Genomic DNA, 21,707 nt, shown 5'->3' on the forward strand with positions numbered 1-21,707 from the left:
GATAAGCGCTCTAGCAGTCCCGTCAGACCCTATGGTCTAGCGCCTTACAGTACAACCGGCCCTCAGGCTCTCTCTCTTCCTTGCAGCCAGTCTCCCGGGGATGTGGGAGCGCACCATCACTATTGGCAGTGCCGGAAAGACATTCAGTGCCACCGGATGGAAGGTGACCTATCAGTCCAATGCAGGAAATAGTTTGTTTCTTATACAGAGATATTAAATATTTTTCTGCAGGTCGGATGGGCATTTGGACCTGATCATCTTTTGAAGCATCTTAGGACTGTGCACCAGAACACTGTGTATCACTGTGCGACGGCAGCCCAGGTATGGTATCAGCTGGTAGATATCTGTGGTCAGTATTACTGCGTGTAATAGGGGTGTATATATCACATATACAAAAAGGGGAACACACTGATTACAATAGAATGGATTGAAAGAATGTGTGTATCTTGTATTTTGCTCTTTTAAAGTCTTGTAAAATAGCATTGAGAGGTTTATTTACCAACATTAGGAAGTTTGTAGTGAAATAGTCAGGAGTTCACTAACTCACAAAACCAGTTACTGGCAATGGTGGTGCTTAGCACACAGGAAGAAACTGCAAAGTGTGTCTATCACCTTATTATGTTGTTTTCACAAAACTGATGTCAGCTGCAGATGTGAGGGATTTATAGTGTGAGTAAGCTGCTCCTATTTCATAAGCAAAGGGTTAATGCAATTGCAGAATAGCAGCGATAAAGTAGCAAACTAACAGCTTCCCTTTATTGATGGCATTCTAAAGCTTAGCCTAGATAAATAATAGAATATTGCTGTTAACTCTTTCACTAAAGACATGTTATACTCCACCCCATTATGTCGCTTTAAAAAAAGTGTATGACAAAGGGCAGATCCGAGGTTTTTAGATAACATTTTATCTGAATCATGAAAGAAAAGTTTGGGTTCAGTGTCCCTTTAAATCAGTAACCTATGAAAAATAAACAACTTAATATTGAAATACAAACTAAAAGGTACTTTACAGACTCATTGGATAACACGGTACCTTAAAGGGACATGAAACCCAATTTTTTTCTTTCATGATTTAGAAAGAGCATACTATTATAAACAACTTTCTAATTTACTTTTATTATCTATTTTGCTTCAATCTCTTGATATTCTTTGCTGAAAAGCATATCTATATATGCTTAGTAGCTGCTGATTGGTAGCTGCACATAGATGCCTCCTGTGATTGGTTCACCGTGTGCATCGCTATTTCTTCATTAAAGTATATCTAAAGAATTAAGCAAATTAGATAATAGAAGTAAATTGGAATGTTGTTTAAATTTGTATTCTCTACCTTAATCATGAAAGAAAATGTTTGGGTATAGTGTCCCTTTAATTAGATATGGTCACGCTAACTGTCGTGCTGTTTTACACACTATTACAAAAAACTACGGATATGACGTGTCTTGTATGATTCAGATAGAGCAGCCATTTTAAGCAACTTTCTAATTGACTAATTTTATCCATTTTTCTTTGTTCTATTGGTATCTTTTGTTGAAAAACAGGGACTTATGCTTAGGGACTGGACCATTTCTGGAGCGCTATATTGCAGCAGTTTTGCCCATTTGTAAGATCAGAGGGCAGCACTATTTCCTGCCGTGTAGTGCTCCAGATGTCTACCTAGGTAGCTCTTCAACACAGAATTTCATTGGAATGAAGCAAATTTGATAATAAAAGTAAATTGGAAACTTTTTCTAAAATGATCTGTTGTCTGAAGCACAAAAAAACATGTTGGGGTTTCATATCCCTTTAAAGGGACACTGTACCCAAAAAATTTCTTTCGTGATTCAGATTGAGCATGAAATTTTAAGCAACTTTCTAATTTACTCCTATTATCAAATTTTCTTCATTCTCTTGGTATCTTTATTTGAAATGCAAGAATGTAAGTTTAGATGCCGGCCCATTTTTGGTGAACAACCTGGGTTGTCCTTGCTGATTGGTGGATAAATTCATCCACCAATAAAAAAGTGCTGTCCAGAGTACTGAAATAAAAAAAGCTTAGATGCCTTCTTTTTCAAATAATGATAGCAAGAGAATGAAGAAAAATTGATAATAGGAGTAAATTAGAAAGTTGCTTAAAATTGCATGCTCTTTCTGAATTACAAAAGAAAAAATTTGGGTACAGTGTCCCTTTAAGATCACACTACACAGATCCTTCTTGAAGAACACCTGATTATATGGAGGGAGATACAATGTACGGAATAGCATGGGTGTGTACACATATTGTTCCCTTGTGGAATCTGAGTAGTAATAGAACAATAATGTGGTTTGGACAAGTATTATTGTTACAATATGATCGGGTTGAGTAGTAGGAGACCTCTTTGGGGCATTTATTAAAGAACAACACAAGAACAAACTGTAACAATCAGATCTTCAACGTTTGTTCGGGAAGGCGTTTTATCTTGTAGCTATTTCTTCAGCTAGAAAGGTTCCTTCCCTATCTTGTGTCCCTCCTTTCTTGATTTGTCATCAGGATAAGGTTGTGTTATGAACAAGATATTCCTTTCTTCTAAAGGTAGTATCTACATAAATGGTTAATCATGAGATTTCTTTGTGCTCGGCTCCTAAGAATTCTAAGTATTGGCTTTTTGACAAACTGGATGTGGTTAGAGCTCTTAAGCAACAACATCTTTCAGACTTTTTTGGCTGGCTCGGGCCGACCCTTAAGCAAGAACTGGACATATTTTGAGCTATAACCGGATCATGATATTTACTAATTGACCTTTTATTTTTTTGTTTAGGTACATTTTTTTTGAGTCATGCTGATATAATTATATAACATGATATGTATTTTGTCTAATTTTCTTCAATAACGTTTCTTGGAAAATGCAAACGAACATCTCTCAGACTTTCATTTTTCTTGTTTTTTCCGTTTCTCTGGACCTTGTAAGGGTCACAAATCTATGCCAGTTTTTAATTGGCCACTAGGCATAAGTCCTAAATTTGTGAGGCATATTTGATTGTGGGGTAAACAGCCCCTGAATTCATTACTGCACATTCCACTAGAGCATTTGCCACGTCTTGGGCCTTCTGTAATATGGCCTCTATACACCAGATGTGTAAGGCGGCCACTTGCTCTCCTTTGCAAACTTTCAGTAGTTCTACCATTTTAATGTCTATGGAGCCGAATTACTAAGCTGCCGATGCAGATGTTTCCTTGCGAGCCTTGAGGTTCGCTGGAAATTTAAGTTAAGAAGCAGTGGTCTTAAGACCGCTGCTCCTTAACTGGACTGCAATCAGCCCGATCGGACACTATCGGGATGATTGACACCCCCTGCTAGCGAATCCACAGGGGGCGGCATTGCACACGCATTTCACTAGAAATGCTTGTGCAAAGTTAAATGCTGACGGCATATTCTGTCTGCATTTAGCGATGTCCGCCCGACACTTGATAAATCAGCCCCTGTGTGTCTTGAGAGGCTGCTTTTGGCAGGAAAGTACTGTGGGCTGCCGTGCCTGATCTGTAACATACTTGTATTGTCCTCCCCATATTTCATGGTGGTCTCTTCACTTCTTTGATATAGGATCTCACAAGTGATGTGTCCTGGACTTTCACCATCTTATGAAAGAAAACAATTTATGCTTTCCTTATAAATTAGTTTATTTTAATACCCTTTTTGTGCAGAGTTACAGCGGGAGCAATAAATAGCGATCCACTCGTAATCTATACATAGTGGACCAGATAACAGGTGGAGCACAAAACTGCGCTTTCGCAAGCGAGATATTTGCGCTCAACTCATAATACCAGTGCACGCAATTGTGCACTGGTATTTGAAGTAGCCCGCAATGCGAAGGCGAGCTCACATGCGCATAGCGCATTGCACGCTACCATAGGCTCCAATGGGGGCAGTGGAGGAGGTAAGTTGCACAGTGATGGGCAGCAAATGTAAATATATATGTATTTACAGGGAACACACAGTTCCCATAGACCCCAATGTAAAGGCATTTATCAGTGCCGTTTTTTCCCTAACACCTCACAGCCGCTAACTTTAACCCCTCATAACTGCTTCTTGCAGTTATTTAAAAAAAATTAATAATTTATTAATAACTATAAACCACATTTTCTCCAACATAGGTGTGTCCGGTCCACGGCGTCATCCTTACTTGTGGGATATTCTCCTCCCCAACAGGAAATGGCAAAGAGCCCAGCAAAGCTGGTCACATGATCCCTCCTAGGCTCCGCCTTCCCCAGTCATTCTCTTTGCCGTTGTACAGGCAACATCTCCACGGAGATGGCTTAGAGTTTTTTGGTGTTTAACTGTAGTTTTTATTATTCAATCAAGAGTTTGTTATTTTAAAATAGTGCTGGTATGTACTATTTACTCTGAAACAGAAAAGAGATGAAGATTTCTGTTTGTAAGAGGAAAATGATTTTAGCAACCGTTACTAAAATCGATGGCTGTTTCCACACAGGACTGTTGAGAGGAATTAACTTCAGTTGGGGGAAACAGTGAGCAGACTTTTGCTGCTTGAGGTATGACACATTTCTAACAAGACTTGGTAATGCTGGAAGCTGTCATTTTCCCTATGGGATCCGGTAAGCCATTTTTATTACATAAGAAAAAAAGGGCTTCACAAGGGCTTTTAAGACTGTAGACATTTTCTGGGCTAAAACGATTGAGATATAAGCATATTTTATACTTCATAGCTTTGAGGAATTATTTTATTCTTGGGAATTATGTAAAATAACCGGCAGGCACTGTATTGGACACCTTATTCTCTAGGGGCTTTCCCTAATCATAGGCAGAGCCTCATTTTCGCGCCTCTATTGCGCACTTGTTTTTGGGAAGCATGACATGCAGATGCATGTGTGAGGAGCTCTGATACATAGAAAAGACTTTCTGAAGGCGTCATTTGGTATCGTATTCCCCTTTGGGCTTGGTTGGGTCTCAGCAAAGCAGATACCAGGGACTGTAAAGGGGTTAAATATAAAAACGGCTCCGGTTCCGTTATTTTAAGAGTTAAAGCTTTCAAATTTGGTGTGCAATACTTTTAAGGCTTTAAGACACTGTGGTGAAATTTTGGTGAATTTTGAGCAATTCCTTCAAGCAAAGGCCAAATTCATACGGTTTCAATCAGACAACATGACGACTGTTGCGTACATCAACCATCAGGGGGGAACAAGGAGTTCCCTGGCGATGGAAGAAGTGACCAAAATCATTCAATGGGCGGAGACTCACTCCTGCCACTTGTCGGCAATCCACATCCCAGGAGTGGAAAATTGGGAAGCGGATTTTCTGAGTCGTCAGACATTTCATCCGGGGGAGTGGGAACTCCATCCGGAAATCTTTGCCCAAATTACTCAATTGTGGGGCATTCCAGACATGGATCTGATGGCCTCTCGTCAGAACTTCAAGGTTCCTTGCTACGGGTCCAGATCCAGGGATCCCAAGGCGACTCTAGTAGATGCACTAGTAGCACCTTGGACCTTCAAACTAGCTTATGTATTCCCGCCGTTTCCTCTCATCCCCAGGCTGGTAGCCAGGATCAATCAGGAGAGGGCATCAGTGATCTTGATAGCTCCTGCGTGGCCACGCAGGACTTGGTATGCAGACCTGGTGAATATGTCATCGGCTCCACCATGGAAGCTACCTTTGAGACGAGACCTTCTTGTTCAAGGTCCGTTCGAACATCCGAATCTGGTCTCACTCCAACTGACTGCTTGGAGATTGAACGCTTGATCTTATCAAAGCGAGGGTTCTCAGATTCTGTCATTGATACTCTTGTTCAGGCCAGAAAGCCTGTAACTAGAAAAATCTACCACAAAATATGGAAAAAATATATCTGTTGGTGTGAATCTAAAGGATTCCCTTGGGACAAGATAAAAATTCCTAAGATTCTATCCTTTCTTCAAGAAGGTTTGGAGAAAGGATTATCTGCAAGTTCTTTGAAGGGACAGATTTCTGCCTTGTCTGTGTTACTTCACAAAAAGCTGGCAGCTGTGCCAGATGTTCAAGCCTTTGTTCAGGCTCTGGTTAGAATCAAGCCTGTTTACAAACCTTTGACTCCTCCTTGGAGTCTCAATTTAGTTCTTTCAGTTCTTCAGAGGGTTCCGTTTGAACCCTTACATTCCGTTGATATTAAGTTATTATCTTGGAAAGTTTTGTTTTTGGTTGCAATTTCTTCTGCTAGAAGAGTTTCAGAATTATCTGCTCTGCAGTGTTCTCCCCCTTATCTGGTGTTCCATGCAGATAAGGTGGTTTTGCGTACTAAACCTGGTTTTCTTCCGAAAGTTGTTTCTAACAAAAACATTAACCAGGAGATAGTCGTGCCTTCTTTGTGTCCGAATCCAGTTTCAAAGAAGGAACGTTTGTTGCACAATTTGGATGTAGTTCGTGCTCTAAAATTCTATTTAGATGCTACAAAGGATTTTAGACAAACATCTTCCTTGTTTGTTGTTTATTCTGGTAAAAGGAGAGGTCAAAAAGCAACTTCTACCTCTCTCTCTTTTTGGCTTAAAAGCATCATCAGATTGGCTTACGAGACTGCCGGACGGCAGCCTCCTGAAAGAATCACAGCTCATTCCACTAGGGCTGTGGCTTCCACATGGGCCTTCAAGAACGAGGCTTCTGTTGATCAGATATGTAAGGCAGCGACTTGGTCTTCACTGCACACTTTTACTACATTTTACAAATTTGATACTTTTGCTTCTTCTGAGGCTATTTTTGGGAGAAAGGTTTTGCAAGCCGTGGTGCCTTCCATCTAGGTGACCTGATTTGCTCCCTCCCTTCATCCGTGTCCTAAAGCTTTGGTATTGGTTCCCACAAGTAAGGATGACGCCGTGGACCGGACACACCTATGTTGGAGAAAACAGAATTTATGTTTACCTGATAAATTACTTTCTCCAACGGTGTGTCCGGTCCACGGCCCGCCCTGGTTTTTTTAATCAGGTCTGATAATTTATTTTCTTTAACTACAGTCACCACGGTATCATATGATTTCTCCTATGCAAATATTCCTCCTTTACGTCGGTCGAATGACTGGGGAAGGCGGAGCCTAGGAGGGATCATGTGACCAGCTTTGCTGGGCTCTTTGCCATTTCCTGTTGGGGAGGAGAATATCCCACAAGTAAGGATGACGCCGTGGACCGGACACACCGTTGGAGAAAGTAATTTATCAGGTAAACATAAATTCTGTTATTTTGGGGTCAATTAGGAAAATTAACCAGAGATCACAGTAGCAATAACTAGCCACTTGTAATGGCTGGTTTTTTATTGCTCGCCTGTAACCTGGATAATGTTCCCAGTTATGGGCGCGCAATAAATTAGCGTTCCACTTTTAATCTAGATCTGTGTGTGGTGATATTAATAGGTGACGTGTGCAATTTACCTGTGATCTGTGTGTGTGTCTAAGGGATTTGTACAGGGGCATTGTGGGTATAGAAGGCATATATGTTTGTTAGATTACTGATTTGTATTTGTTATATACTGGTTATTCCTAACCATAAGATTGTGTAAAAGTGCTTATTTTTTAACTTTAATATATTGAGCAGGTAGCATTTGTATCCGGTGACTTCCTAACGTCATTTAAGGGCGGGGAAACGTCTGTGTGTTTGTGCACAAGCAAAACAAAATTTACATATGAAATTATTTCTCTTGCAAGGTGTATCCAGTCCACGGATTCATCCTTTACTTGTGGGATATTCTCATTCCCTACAGGAAGTGGTAAAGAGAGCACACAGCAGAGCTGTCCATATAGCTCCCCCTCTAGCTCCACCCCCCAGTCATTCTCTTTGCCGGCTCTAAGCACTAGGGTCTCTCTACGGGAGAGTAAAGAGAATGTGGTGTTAGAATTGTAGTTTTATATCTTCAATCAAAAGTTTGTTATTTTTAAATGGTACCGGTTTGTACTATTTACTCTCTAGCAGAAAAGTGATGAAGATTTCTGCTGAGAGGAAAATGATTTTAGCATGTTGTAACTAAAATCCACTGCTGTTCCCACACAGGACTGAGGAGTACCAGAAAACTTCAGTTGGGGGGAACAGTCTGCAGGCTTGACTGCAATGAGGTATGTTCAGTCATTTATTTCTAGACAAGACTGAGATAATGCTAGAAGACTGACAAGATCCCCATGTGGGGAGGGTAAGCTATGTTCTGAGACTTTGTAAAGAATTGAATTCTTACATAACAGGGCTAATTAGGCTGGTTGACACTAATTCAGGGCAATCGATTATTTGTTTAAGAAATACTCGTTGGAGACACTTTTTTAAGCACTTTGGAGTGTTTTCTGGGGTTATTATCCACATGGCAAAAATTTAGTCACTTAGAAGTGATTTTTGCAGGCCTCACAACTCCGGAGTGGAGTGGGAGGGGCCTAATTTCGTGCCTCAGATGCGCAGTTAGAATTGAAAGACCGTTCATGCTGCTTCACATGGAGGGTCCAGCTGCTGATTGAGGACCTAAAAGAAGCTTTTTTCCCCCCAAAACTGATCCCTAAGGGCAGGTAGGGCCACAGCAGTAAGCTGTGGCAAGGTGCTGTAGATATTTAACCGGTTGCTGGCTTTAGGCTGCTCCGGTTTGGGCATTAAGGGGTTAATCATTCTGCAAATTGTGGTGCAATCATATTAAAGCCTTAGGTACATACTGTGAAAATTTCAAAAGGATTGCTGCATTTTTCACTGTTTTGTAAAATTGTGTGCTCTTTTTATTTCTTAAAGGCACAGTAACGTTTTTTCAAATTGTGTTTTTTATTTGATTTAAGTGTTTTCCAAGCCTGCTTGTGTATACTACTAGTCTGTTAAACATGTCTGACACTAAGGAAAATCCTTGTTCAATGTGTTTAGAAGCCATGGTGGAACCCCCTCTCAGAATGTGTCCCAATTGCACTAATATGTCTATACACTTTAAAGCTCATATTGTTGCGCTTAAAAGTGTGGCCCTAGATGATTCTCAGACTGAAGGTAACGAGGATAGTCCGTCTACCTCTCCCTATGTGTCACAACCAGTTACGCCCGCGCAAGCGATGCCTAGTACCTCTAGTGCGTCTGCCCCTATTACATTGCAACAGCTAGCGACAGTCATGGATAATTCCCTTGCGGCCTTTCTATCCAAACTGCCAGTTTTTCCTGCAAAGCGCGATAGCTCTGTTTTAAGAACAGATTATGAGCAGTCTGAAGCTTTGGTAGCCTTATCTGATGTGCCCTCACAACGCTCCGAAGTGGGGGTGAGGGATTTGATGTCTGAGGGAGAAATTTCCGATTCAGGAAAGGTTTCTCATCAGGCAGAGTCAGATTCATTAGCGTTTAAATTTAAATTGGAACACCTCCGCGTATTAGTCAGGGAGGTATTAGCTACTCTGGATGATTGTGACCCTATGGTGGTCCCAGAGAAGTTGTGTAAAATGGACAAGTACCTAGAGGTCCCTGTATACACTGATGCATTTCCAAACCCCTAAGAGGGTTGCGGATATTGTTACTAGGGAGTGGGATAGACCAGGTGTCCCTTTTGTCCCCCCCCCTATTTTTAAGAAAATGTTCCCCATAAATGACCCCAGGCGGGACTCGTGGCAGACGGTCCCTAAGGTAGAGGGGGCTGTTTCTTTACTTGCTAAACGCACAACCATACCAATTGAAGACAGTTGTGCTTTTAAAGATCCTATGGATAAAAAGTTAGAAGGTTTACTTAAGAAAATTTTTGTTCAACAAGGTTTTCTTCTCCAACCTATTGCCCGCATTATTCCTGTAACTACTGCAGCGGCTTTCTGGTTTGAGGCGCTGGAGGAGTCGCTCCAGACGGAGACCTCATATGACGAAATTATGGATAGAATTAAGGCTCTAAAGCTAGCTAATTCTTTTATCACAGATGCCGCTTTGCAATTAGCTAAGTTAGCGGCAAAAAATTCAGGTTTCGCCATTATGGCGCGCAGAGCACTTTGGCTCAAGTCTTGGTCGGCTGATGTGTCGTCAAAATCCAAATTGTTAAATATCCCTTTCAAAGGAAAGACCCTTTTTGGGCCAGAATTGAAAGAGATTATTTCAGAAATCACCGGGGGAAAGGGCCATGCTCTCCCTCAGGACAAGCCTTTTAAGGCTAAAAACAAAGCTAATTTCTCTTGTTAAGTGTATCCAGTCCACGGATCATCCATTACTTGTGGGATATTCTCCTTCCCAACAGGAAGTTGCAAGAGGATCACCCACAGCAGAGCTGCTATATAGCTCCTCCCCTCACTGTCATACCCAGTCATTCTCTTGCAACTCTCAACAAAGATGGACGTAGTAAGAGGAGAGTGGTGTATTATAGTTAGTTTTTTAACTTCAATCAAAAGTTTGTTATTTTTAAATGGTACCGGAGTGTACTGTTTCATCTCAGGCAGCATTAGAAGAAGAATCTGCCTGTGATTTCTATGATCTTAGCAGAAGTAACTAAGATCCATTGCTGTTCTCACATATTCTGAGGAGTGAGGTAACTTCAGAGAGGGAATGGCGTGCAGGTTTTCCTGCAATAAGGTATGTTAATATTTTTCTAGGGATGGAATTTGCTAGAAAATGCTGCTGATACCGGATTAATGTAAGTAAAGCCTTAAATGCAGTGATAGCGACTGGTATCAGGCTTATTAATAGAGATACATACTCTTATAAAAGTGTAATATAAAACGTTTGCTGGCATGTTTAATCGTTTTTATATATGTTTGGTGACAAAACTTATTGGGGCCTAGTTTTTTTCCACATGGCTGGTTTGATTTTTGCCTAGAAACAGTTCCTGAGGCTTTCCACTGTTGCAATATGAGTGGGAAGGGCCTATTTTAGTGCTTTTCTGTGCAGCTAAAAATACTGACAGAGACATTCAGCTTCCCTCTGCATGATACAGGACATCTCTGAAGGGCTCAAAAGGCTTCAAAGTCGTGTTTGAGGAGGGTAACAATCACAGTAGACTGTGGCAGTTGTTGTGCCTGTGTTTAAAAAATGTTTTTGTCATTTATTATTCTGTTTTTGTTATTAAGGGGTTAATCATCCATTTGCAAGTGGGTGCAATGCTCTGCTTACTTGTTACATACAATGTAAAAATTTTGTAAGTGTAACTGCCTTTTTTCACTGTTATTTCAAATTTTGTCAAAATTTGTTTCTCTTAAAGGCACAGTAACGTTTTTTATATTGCTTGTTAACTTGCTTTAAAGTGTTTTCCAAGCTTGCTAGTCTCATTGCTAGTCTGTACAAACATGTCTGAAACAGAGGATACTTGTTCATTATGTTTAAAAGCCATGGTGGAGCCCCATAGGAGAATGTGTACTAAATGTATTGATTTCACCTTAAACAGTAAAGATCAGTCTTTATCTATAAAAGAATTGTCACCAGAGGGGTCTGTCGAGGGGGAAGTTATGCCGACTAACTCTCCCCACGTGTCGGACCCTTCGCCTCCCGCTCAAGGGACGCACGCTAATATGGCGCCAAGTACATCAGGGACGCCCATAGCGATTACTTTGCAGGACATGGCTGCAATCATGAATAATACCCTGTCAGAGGTATTATCCAGATTGCCTGAATTGAGAGGCAAGCTCGATAGCTCTGGGGATAGACGAGATACAGAGCGCGTAGATGCTGTAAGAGCCATGTCTGATACTGCGTCACAATATGCAGAACCTGAGGACGGAGAGCTTCAGTCTGTGGGTGACGTCTCTGCATCGGGGAGACCTGATTCAGAGATTTCTAATTTTAAATTTAAGCTTGAGAACCTCTTTGTATTGCTTGGGGAGGTATTAGCTGCTCTGAATGACTGTGACACAATTGCAGTGCCAGAGAAATTGTGTAGGCTGGATAAATACTATGCAGTGCCGGTGAGTACTGATGTTTTTCCAATACCTAAAAGGCTTACAGAAATTATTAGTAAGGAGTGGGATAGGCCCGGTGTGCCCTTTTCCCCACCTCCTATATTTAGAAAAATGTTTCCAATAGATGCCACTACACAGGACTTATGGCAGACTGTCCCTAAGGTGGAGGGAGCAGTTTCTACTTTAGCAAAGCGTACCACTATCCCGGTTGAGGACAGTTGTGCTTTTTCAGATCCAATGGATAAAAAAATTAGAGGGTTACCTTAAGAAAATGTTTATTCAACAAGGTTTTATTTTACAGCCCCTTGCATGCATTGCGCCTGTCACTGCTGCGGCGGCATTCTGGTTTGAGGCCCTGGAAGAGGCCATCCATACAGCTCCATTGACTGAAATTGTTGACAAGCTTAGAACTCTTAAGCTAGCTAACTCATTTGTTTCTGATGCCATTGTTCATTTGACTAAACTAACGGCTAAGAATTCCAGATTCGCCATCCAGGCGCGTCGGGCGCTATGGCTCAAATCCTGGTCAGCTGATGTGACTTCAAAGTCTAAATTACTCAACATTCCTTTCAAGGGGCAGACCTTATTCGGGCCTGGTTTGAAAGAAATTATTGCTGACATTACTGGAGGTAAAGGTCATACCCTTCCTCAGGACAGGGCCAAATCAAAGGCCAAACAGTCTAATTTTCGTGCCTTTCGAAATTTCAAGGCAGGTGCAGCATCAACTTCCTCTGCTTCAAAACAAGAGGGAACTTTTGCTCAATCCAAGCAGGCCTGGAAACCTAACCAGTCCTGGAACAAGGGCAAGCAGGCCAGAAAGCCTGCTGCTGCCTCTAAGACAGCATAAACGAGCGCCCCCCTATCCGACAACGGATCTAGTAGGGGGCAGACTCTCTCTCTTCGCCCAGGCGTGGGCAAGAGATGTTCAGGATTCCTGGGCGTTGGAGATCATATCTCAGGGATATCTTCTGGACTTCAAAGCTTCTCCTCCACAAGGGAGATTTCACCTTTCAAGATTATCTGCAAACCAGATAAAGAAAGAGGCATTCCTAAGCTGCGTACAAGATCTCCTTGTAATGGGAGTGATCAATCCAGTTCCGCGGACGGAACAAGGACAGGGGTTTTATTCAAATCTGGTTGTGGTTCCCAAAAAAGAGGGAACCTTCAAATCAATTTTGGATTTAAAGATCCTAAACAAATTCCTCAGAGTTCCGTCATTCAAGATGGAAACTATTCGAACCATTTTACCCATGATCCAAGAGGGTCAATACATGACCACAGTGGACTTAAAGGATGCCTACCTTCACATTCCGATTCACAAGAATCGTCATCAGTTCCTGAGGTTTGCCTTTCTAGACAGGCATTACCAATTTGTAGCTCTTCCATTCGGGTTGGCTACAGCCCCAAGAATTTTTACAAAGGTTCTGGGCTCACTTCTGGCGGTCCTAAGACCGTGAGGCATAGCGGTGGCTCCTTACCTGGACGATATCCTGATACAGACGTCAAGCTTTCAAATTGCCAAATCTCATACAGAGATAGTTCTGGCATTCCTGAGGTCGCATGGGTGGAAAGTGAACGAAGAAAAGAGTTCTCTATCTCCTCTCACGAGGGTTTCCTTCCTAGGGACTCTAATAGATTCTGTAGAAATAAAAATTTACCTGACGGAGTCCAGGTTATCAAAACTTCTAAATGCTTGCCGTGTTCTTCACTCCATTCCGCGCCCCACGGTGGCTCAGTGCATGGAAGTAATCGGCTTAATGGTAGCGGCGATGGACATAGTGCCATTCGCGCGCCTGCATCTCAGACCGCTGCAATTATGCATGCTCAGTCAGTGGAATGGGGATTACACAGATTTGTCCCCTCTACTAAATCTGGATCAGGAAACCAGAGATTCTCTTCTCTGGTGGTTATCTCGGGCCCATCTGTCCAAGGGTATGACCTTTCGCAGACCAGATTGGACAATTGTAACAACAGATGCCAGCCTTCTAGGTTGGGGTGCAGTCTGGAACTCCCTGAAGGCTCAGGGTTCATGGACTCAGGAGGAGAAACTCCTCCCAATAAATATTCTGGAGTTAAGAGCAATATTCAATGCTCTTCTGGCTTGGCCTCAGCTAGCAACACTGAGGTTCATCAGATTTCAGTCGGACAACATCACGACTGTGGCTTACATCAACCATCAAGGGGGAACCAGGAGTTCCCTAGCGATGTCAGAAGTCTCCAAGATAATTTGCTGGGCAGAGACTCACTCTTGCCACCTGTCAGCGATCCATATCCCAGGTGTAGAGAACTGGGAGGCGGATTTTCTAAGTCGTCAGACTTTTCATCCGGGGGAATGGGAACTCCATCCGGAGGTGTTTGCTCAATTGGTTCTCCGTTGGGGCAAACCAGAATTGGATCTCATGGCGTCTCGCCAGAACGCCAAGGTTCCTTGTTACAGATCCAGGTCCAGGGACCCAGAAGCGGCACTGATAGATGCTCTAGCAGCGCCTTGGTTCTTCAACCTGGCTTATGTGTTTCCACCGTTTCCTCTGCTCTCTCGTCTGATTGCCAAAATCAAACAGGAAAGAGCATCGGTGATATTGATAGCGCCTGCGTGGCCACGCAGGACCTGGTATGCAGACCTAGTGGACATGTCATCCTTTCCACCATGGACTCTGCCTCTGAGACAAGACCTTCTAATACAAGGTCCTTTCAATCATCCGAATCTACTTTCTCTGAGACTGACTGCATGGAGATTGAGCGCTTGATCCTATCAAAGCGTGGCTTCTCCGAGTCAGTAATTGATACCTTAATACAGGCATGAAAGCCTGTCACCAGGAAAATTTACCACAAGATATGGCGTAAATATCTTCATTGGTGTGAATCCAAGAATTACTCATGGAGTAGGGTTAGGATTCCTAGGATATTGTCCTTCCTCCAAGAGGGTTTGGACAAAGGATTATCAGCTAGTTCTTTAAAGGGACAGATTTCTGCTCTGTCTATTCTTTTACACAAGCGTCTGGCAGAAGTTCCAGACGGTATATAAGGTAAAAAGGAGGTCTATAAATAGCACAAAATATGGCTGCCCTGAAAAAAGAGGTTAGTTCCAAAAATACCTCCAAACAATAACTATAAAAACACAAATACAGGGAGCGCTAATGAAAGCTGCTAATATGTGAGAATAGAGGATAGGATAGGGCTAGTGATTATAAACATATGCCGATAGCAAAAATAGCTCACAAAATCAGTAAATTAAATAAAATATATATTTAATAAACCCTAGTACAAGGTAAAATGGCCTAAAACATATAATAACAGGTATAAAAATGAAATAAAAATAAAAAACCACCGGTGGTATGAAGGATTAGGAATTGAAAATAAAGTCCGTTTTGAGCTCAAATAATAAGTCCAAAGAAACAAAGTTCATTAGTAGAAAATGCAGATAAAAAACAATAAAGTTCGGTTAAAAGCAGGGTTCGCAGCAAAGTCAGTCTGTTTGGCTGAATCAATGTAACATTCAAGTAAAGCTTTGTAGGTGGCTAAAAGGACAATCTGCATTCAAGTAGAAAAGTCTGTGTCATAGATAATTTGTTTGACTCACCCAAAATACAAAGCTATTTTCTGTTATGCTTCTCCGTGTGCAAGTGTAATAAGTGAGATGTACACACGTTTAGACCCTTGGTGGACAGGAGATTACCTTTCAGAGTATACGCTGGAGCGATACCGCTCATCTGAAAGGTAATCTCCTGTCCACCAAGGGTCTAAACGTGTGTACATCTCACTTATTACACTTGCACACGGAGAAGCATAACAGAAAATAGCTTCGTATTCTGGGTGAGTCAAACGAATTATCTATGACACAGACTTTTCTACTTGAATGCAGATTGTCCTTTTAGCCACCTACAAAGCTTTACTTGAATGTTACATTGATTCAGCCAAACAGACTGACTTTGCTGCGAACCCTGCTTTTAACCGAACTTTATTGTTTTTTATCTGCATTTTCTACTAATGAACTTTGTTTCTTTGGACTTATTATTTGAGCTCAAAACGGACTTTATTTTCAATTCCTAATCCTTCATACCACCGGTGGTTTTTTATTTTTATTTAATTTTTATACCTGTTATTATATGTTTTAGGCCATTTTACTTTGTACTAGGGTTTATTAAATATATATTTTATTTAATTTACTGATTTTGTGAGCTATTTTTGCTATCAGCATATGTTTATAATCACTAGCCCTATCCTATCCTCTATTCTCACATATTAGCAGCTTTCATTAGCGCTCCCTGTATTTGTGTTTTTATAGAAGTTCCAGACGTTCAGGCATTTTGTCAGGCTTTAGTTAGAATTAAGCCTGTGTTTAAACCTGTTGCTCCTCCATGGAGCTTAAACTTGGTTCTTAAAGTTCTTCAAGGGGTTCCGTTTGAACCCCTTCATTCTATTGATATCAAACTTCTTTCATGGAAAGTTCTTTTTCTGATGGCTATTTCCTCGGCTCGAAGAGTCTCGGAGTTATCTGCCTTACATTGTGATTCTCCTTATCTGATCTTTCATTCAGATAAAGTTGTTCTGCGTACAAAACCTGGGTTTTTACCTAAGGTGGTTTCTAACAAGAATATCAATCAAGAGATTGTTGTTCCATCATTATGTCCTAATCCTTCTTCAAAGAAGGAACGTCTTTTGCATAATCTAGACGTAGTCCTTGAAGTTTTACTTACAGGCTACTAAAGATTTTCGCCAAACATCTAACCTGTTTGTTGTTTACTCTGGACAGAGGAGAGGTCAGAAGGCCTCGGCAACCTCTCTTTCTTTTTGGCTTCAGAGTATAATCCGTTTAGCCTATGAGACTGCTGGACAGCAGCCTCCTGAAAGGATTACAGCTCATTCTACTAGAGCTGTGGCTTCCCTTCATATTTTTTCCAAATTTTTCAAATTTAATACTTTTGCTTCTTCGGAGGCTGTTTTTGGGAGAAAGGTTCTACAGGCAGTGGTTCCTTCCGTTTAAGTTCCTGCCTTGTCCCTCCCATCATCCGTGTACTTTAGCTTTGGTATTGGTATCCCACAAGTAATGGATGATCCGTGGACTGGATACACTTAACAAGAGAAAACATAATTTATGCTTACCTGATAAATTTATTTCTCTTGTAGTGTATCCAGTCCACGGCCCGCCCTGTCCTTTTCAGGCAGGTCTAAATTTTAATTAAACTACAGTCACCACTGCACCCTATGGTTTCTCCTTTCTCGGCTTGTTTCGGTCGAATGACTGGATATGGCAGTGAGGGGAGGAGCTATATAGCAGCTCTGCTGTGGGTGATCCTCTTGCAACTTCCTGTTGGGAAGGAGAATATCCCACAAGTAATGGATGATCCGTGGACTGGATACACTACAAGAGAAATAAATTTATCAGGTAAGCATAAATTATGTTTTTCGTTCCTTTCGTAATTTCAGGAGCGGTCCCGCTTCAGCCTCTACAGCTGCAAAGCAAGAGGGTAACACTTCACAGCCCAAGGCAACCTGGAAGCCTTACCAGGGCTGGAACAAGGGTAAACAGGCCAAAAAGCCTGCAGCTGCTACCAAGACAGCATGAAGGGGTAGCCCCCGATCCGGGACCGGATCTAGTAGGGGGCAGACTTTCTCTCTTCGCTCAGGCCTGGGCAAGAGATGTTCACGATCCCTGGGCTTTAGAAATTGTTACCCAGGGATATCTTCTAGAATTCAAGGACTCCCCTCCAAGGGGAAGGTTCCACATTTCTCGTCTGTCTACAGACCAGACAAAGAAAGAGGCGTTCTTACGCTGTGTAGAAGATCTACATATGATGGGAGTGATATACCCAGTTCCAATTGCAGAACAAGGACTGGGTTTTTACTCAAACCTGTTTGTGGTTCCCAAAAAAGAAGGAACTTTCTTCTGTTATGTGTGATCAGTCCACGGGTCATCATTACTTCTGGGATATAACTCCTCCCCAACAGGAAATGCAAGAGGATTCACCCAGCAGAGCTGCATATAGCTCCTCCCCTCTACGTCACTCCCAGTCATTCTCTTGCACCCAACGACTAGATAGGATGTGTGAGAGGACTATGGTGATTATACTTAGTTTTTATAACTTCAATCAAAAGTTTGTTATTTTACAATAGCACCGGAGCGTGTTATTGCCTCTCTGGCAGAGTTTGAAGAAGAATCTACCAGAGTTTTTACTATGATTTTAACCGGAGTAGTTAAGATCATATTGCTGTTTCTCGGCCATCTGAGGGAGGTAAAAGCTTCAGATCAGGGGACAGCGGGCAGATGAATCTGCATTGAGGTATGTAGCAGTTTTTATTTTCTGAATGGAATTGATGAGAAAATCCTGCCATACCGTTATAATGACATGTATGTATACTCTACACTTCAGTATTCTGGGGATGGTATTTCACTGGAATTACTCTGTTAAAAGTACATTAAACCTTTTAATAGGTATTTATTATGTTAAACGTTTTTGCTGGAATGTAGAATCGTTTGCATTTTCTGAGGTACTGAGTGAATAAATGTTTGGGCATTATTTTTCCACTTGGCAGTTGCTTGTTTTAATTGTGACAGTTTCGTTTCTCTCTCACTGCTGTGTGTGAGGGGGAGGGGCCGTTTTTGGCGCTCTTTGCTACGCATCAAAAATTTCCAGTCAGTTACTCTTGTATTTCCTGCATGATCCGGTTCATCTCTAACAGAACTCAGGGGTCTTCAAACTTCTTTGGAGGGAGGTAGATTCTCTCAGCAGAGCTGTGAGACTTATATATTGACTGTGATTAAAAACGTTGCTCTGTAATTTTTATGCTTCAAATTTAATTATTGTTACTTTACTAATGGGAACAAACCTTTGCTAAAAGTTGTGTTGTTTTTAAGGATTGATGCTATAACTGTTTTTTCAGTTCATTATTTCAACTGTCATTTAATCGTTTAGTGCTTCTTTGAGGCACAGTACGTTTTTGTTAAATAAGATTGTAACCAAGTTGCAAGTTTATTGCTAGTGTGTTAAACATGTCTGATTCAGAGGAAGATACCTGTGTCATTTGTTCCAATGCCAAGGTGGAGCCCAATAGAAATTTATGTACTAACTGTATTGATGCTACTTTAAATAAAAGCCAATCTGTACAAATTGAACAAATTTCACCAAACAGCGAGGGGAGAGTTATGCCGACTAACTCGCCTCACGTGTCAGTACCTGCATCTCCCGCCCGGGAGGTGCGTGATATTGTGGCGCCTAGTACATCTGGGCGGCCATTACAGATAACATTACAAGATATGGCTACTGTTATGACCGAAGTTTTGGCTAAATTACCAGAACTAAGAGGCAAGCGTGATCACTCTGGGGTGAGAACAGAGTGCGCTGATAATACTAGGGCCATGTCTGATACTGCGTCACAGCTTGCAGAGCATGAGGACGGAGAGCTTCATTCTGTGGGTGACGGTTCTGATCCAAACAGATTGGATTCAGATATTTCAAATTTTAAATTTAAATTGGAGAACCTCCGTGTATTACTAGGGGAGGTTTTAGCGGCTCTTAATGATTGTAACACTGTTGCAATACCAGAGAAATTGTGTAGGTTGGATAAATACTTTGCGGTACCGGCGAGTACTGACGTTTTTCCTATACCTAAGAGACTAACTGAAATTGTTACTAAGGAGTGGGATAGACCCGGTGTGCCGTTCTCACCCCCTCCAATATTTAGAAAGATGTTTCCAATAGACGCCACCACACGGGACTTATGGCAAACGGTCCCTAAGGTGGAGGGAGCAGTTTCTACTTTAGCTAAGCGTACTACTATCCCGGTGGAGGATAGCTGTGCTTTTTCAGATCCAATGGATAAAAAATTAGAGGGTTACCTTAAGAAAATGTTTGTTCAACAAGGTTTTATATTGCAACCCCTTGCATGCATCGCGCCGATTACGGCTGCGGCAGCATTTTGGATTGAGTCTCTGGAAGAAAACCTTAGTTCAGCTACGCTGGACGACATTACGGACAGGCTTAGAGTCCTTAAACTAGCTAATTCATTCATTTCGGAGGCCGTAGTACATTTAACCAAACTTACGGCTAAGAACTCAGGATTCGCCATTCAGGCACGTAGGGCGCTGTGGCTAAAATCCTGGTCAGCTGATGTAACTTCTAAGTCCAAATTACTTAATATACCTTTCAAGGGGCAAACTTTATTTGGGCCCGGTTTGAAAGAAATTATCGCTGACATTACAGGAGGTAAGGGCCACGCCCTGCCTCAAGACAAAGCCAAAGCTAAGGCTAGACAGTCTAATTTTCGTCCCTTTCGGAATTTCAAAGCAGGAGCAGCACCAACTTCCACTGCACCAAAACAGGAAGGAGCTGTTGCTCGTTACAGACAAGGCTGGAAACCTAACCAGTCCTGGAACAAGGGCAAGCAGGCCAGGAAACCTGCTGCTGCCCCAAAGACAGCATGAACCGAGGGCCCCCGATCCGGGACCGGATCTAGTGGGGGGCAGACTCTCTCTCTTCGCCCAGGCTTGGGCAAGAGATGTTCAGGATCCCTGGGCGCTAGAGATCATATCTCAGGGATACCTTCTAGACTTCAAATTCTCTCCCCCAAGAGGGAGATTTCATCTGTCAAGGTTGTCAACAAACCAGATAAAGAAAGAAGCGTTTCTACGCTGTGTACAAGATCTGTTATTAATGGGAGTGATCCATCCGGTTCCGCGGTCGGAACAAGGACAAGGGTTTTACTCAAACCTGTTTGTGGTTCCCAAAAAAGAGGGAACTTTCAGGCCAATCTTGGATTTAAAGATCCTAAACAAATTCCTAAGAGTTCCATCGTTCAAAATGGAAACTATTCGGACAATCTTACCCATGATCCAAAAGGGTCAGTACATGACCACAGTGGATTTAAAGGATGCTTACCTTCACATACCGATTCACAAAGATCATTACCGGTATCTAAGGTTTGCCTTCTTAGACAGGCATTACCAGTTTGTAGCTCTTCCATTCGGATTGGCTACGGCTCCAAGAATCTTCACAAAGGTTCTGGGTGCCCTTCTGGCGGTACTAAGACCGCGAGGAATTTCGGTAGCTCCGTACCTAGACGACATTCTGATACAAGCCTCAAGCTTTCAAACTGCCAAGTCTCATACAGAGTTAGTTCTGGCATTTCTAAGGTCGCATGGATGGAAAGTGAACGAAAAGAAGAGTTCTCTCTTTCCTCTCACAAGAGTTCCATTCTTGGGGACTCTTATAGATTCTGTAGAAATGAAGATTTATCTGACAGAAGACAGATTAACAAAGCTTCTAAATGCATGCCGTGTCCTTCATTCCATTCAACTCCCGTCAGTAGCTCAATGCATGGAGGTGATCGGCTTAATGGTAGCAGCAATGGACATAGTACCCTTTGCACGTCTACATCTCAGACCGCTGCAATTGTGCATGCTGAGTCAGTGGAATGGGGATTACTCAGACTTGTCCCCTACTCTGAATCTGGATCAAGAGACCAGAAACTCTCTTCTATGGTGGCTTTCTCGGCCACATCTGTCCAGGGGGATGCCATTCAGCAGGCCGGACTGGACAATTGTAACAACAGACGCCAGCCTACTAGGTTGGGGCGCTGTCTGGAATTCTCTGAAGGCTCAGGGACAATGGAGTCAGGAGGAAAGTCTCCTGCCAATAAACATTCTGGAATTGAGAGCAGTTCTCAATGCCCTTCTGGCTTGGCCCCAGTTAAAAACTCGGGGGTTCATCAGGTTTCAGTCGGACAACATCACGACTGTAGCTTACATCAACCATCAGGGAGGGACAAGAAGCTCCCTAGCAATGATAGAAGTATCAAAGATAATTCGCTGGGCAGAGTCTCACTCTTGCCACCTGTCAGCAATCCACATCCCGGGAGTGGAGAACTGGGAGGCGGATTTCTTGAGTCGCCAGACTTTTCATCCGGGGGAGTGG

The 21,707-nt window shown here is 42.2% G+C and overlaps 1 protein-coding gene across 1 annotated transcript in view; it reads left to right on the forward strand.

Moving 5' to 3' along the window:
- The window catches only part of LOC128642702 (uncharacterized), a 282,968-nt gene that overhangs the window by 49,487 nt on the left and 211,774 nt on the right, over positions 1-21,707 (forward strand). The window contains exons 8-9 of the mRNA XM_053695480.1: positions 87-163; positions 232-321. Of these exons, the coding sequence (XP_053551455.1) occupies positions 87-163; positions 232-321 (167 nt within the window). The remainder of the gene's footprint in view (positions 1-86; positions 164-231; positions 322-21,707) is intronic.

The sequence above is a fragment of the Bombina bombina genome, chromosome 12 (genome assembly GCF_027579735.1).
Source record: "Bombina bombina isolate aBomBom1 chromosome 12, aBomBom1.pri, whole genome shotgun sequence".
NCBI lineage: Eukaryota > Metazoa > Chordata > Amphibia > Anura > Bombinatoridae > Bombina > Bombina bombina.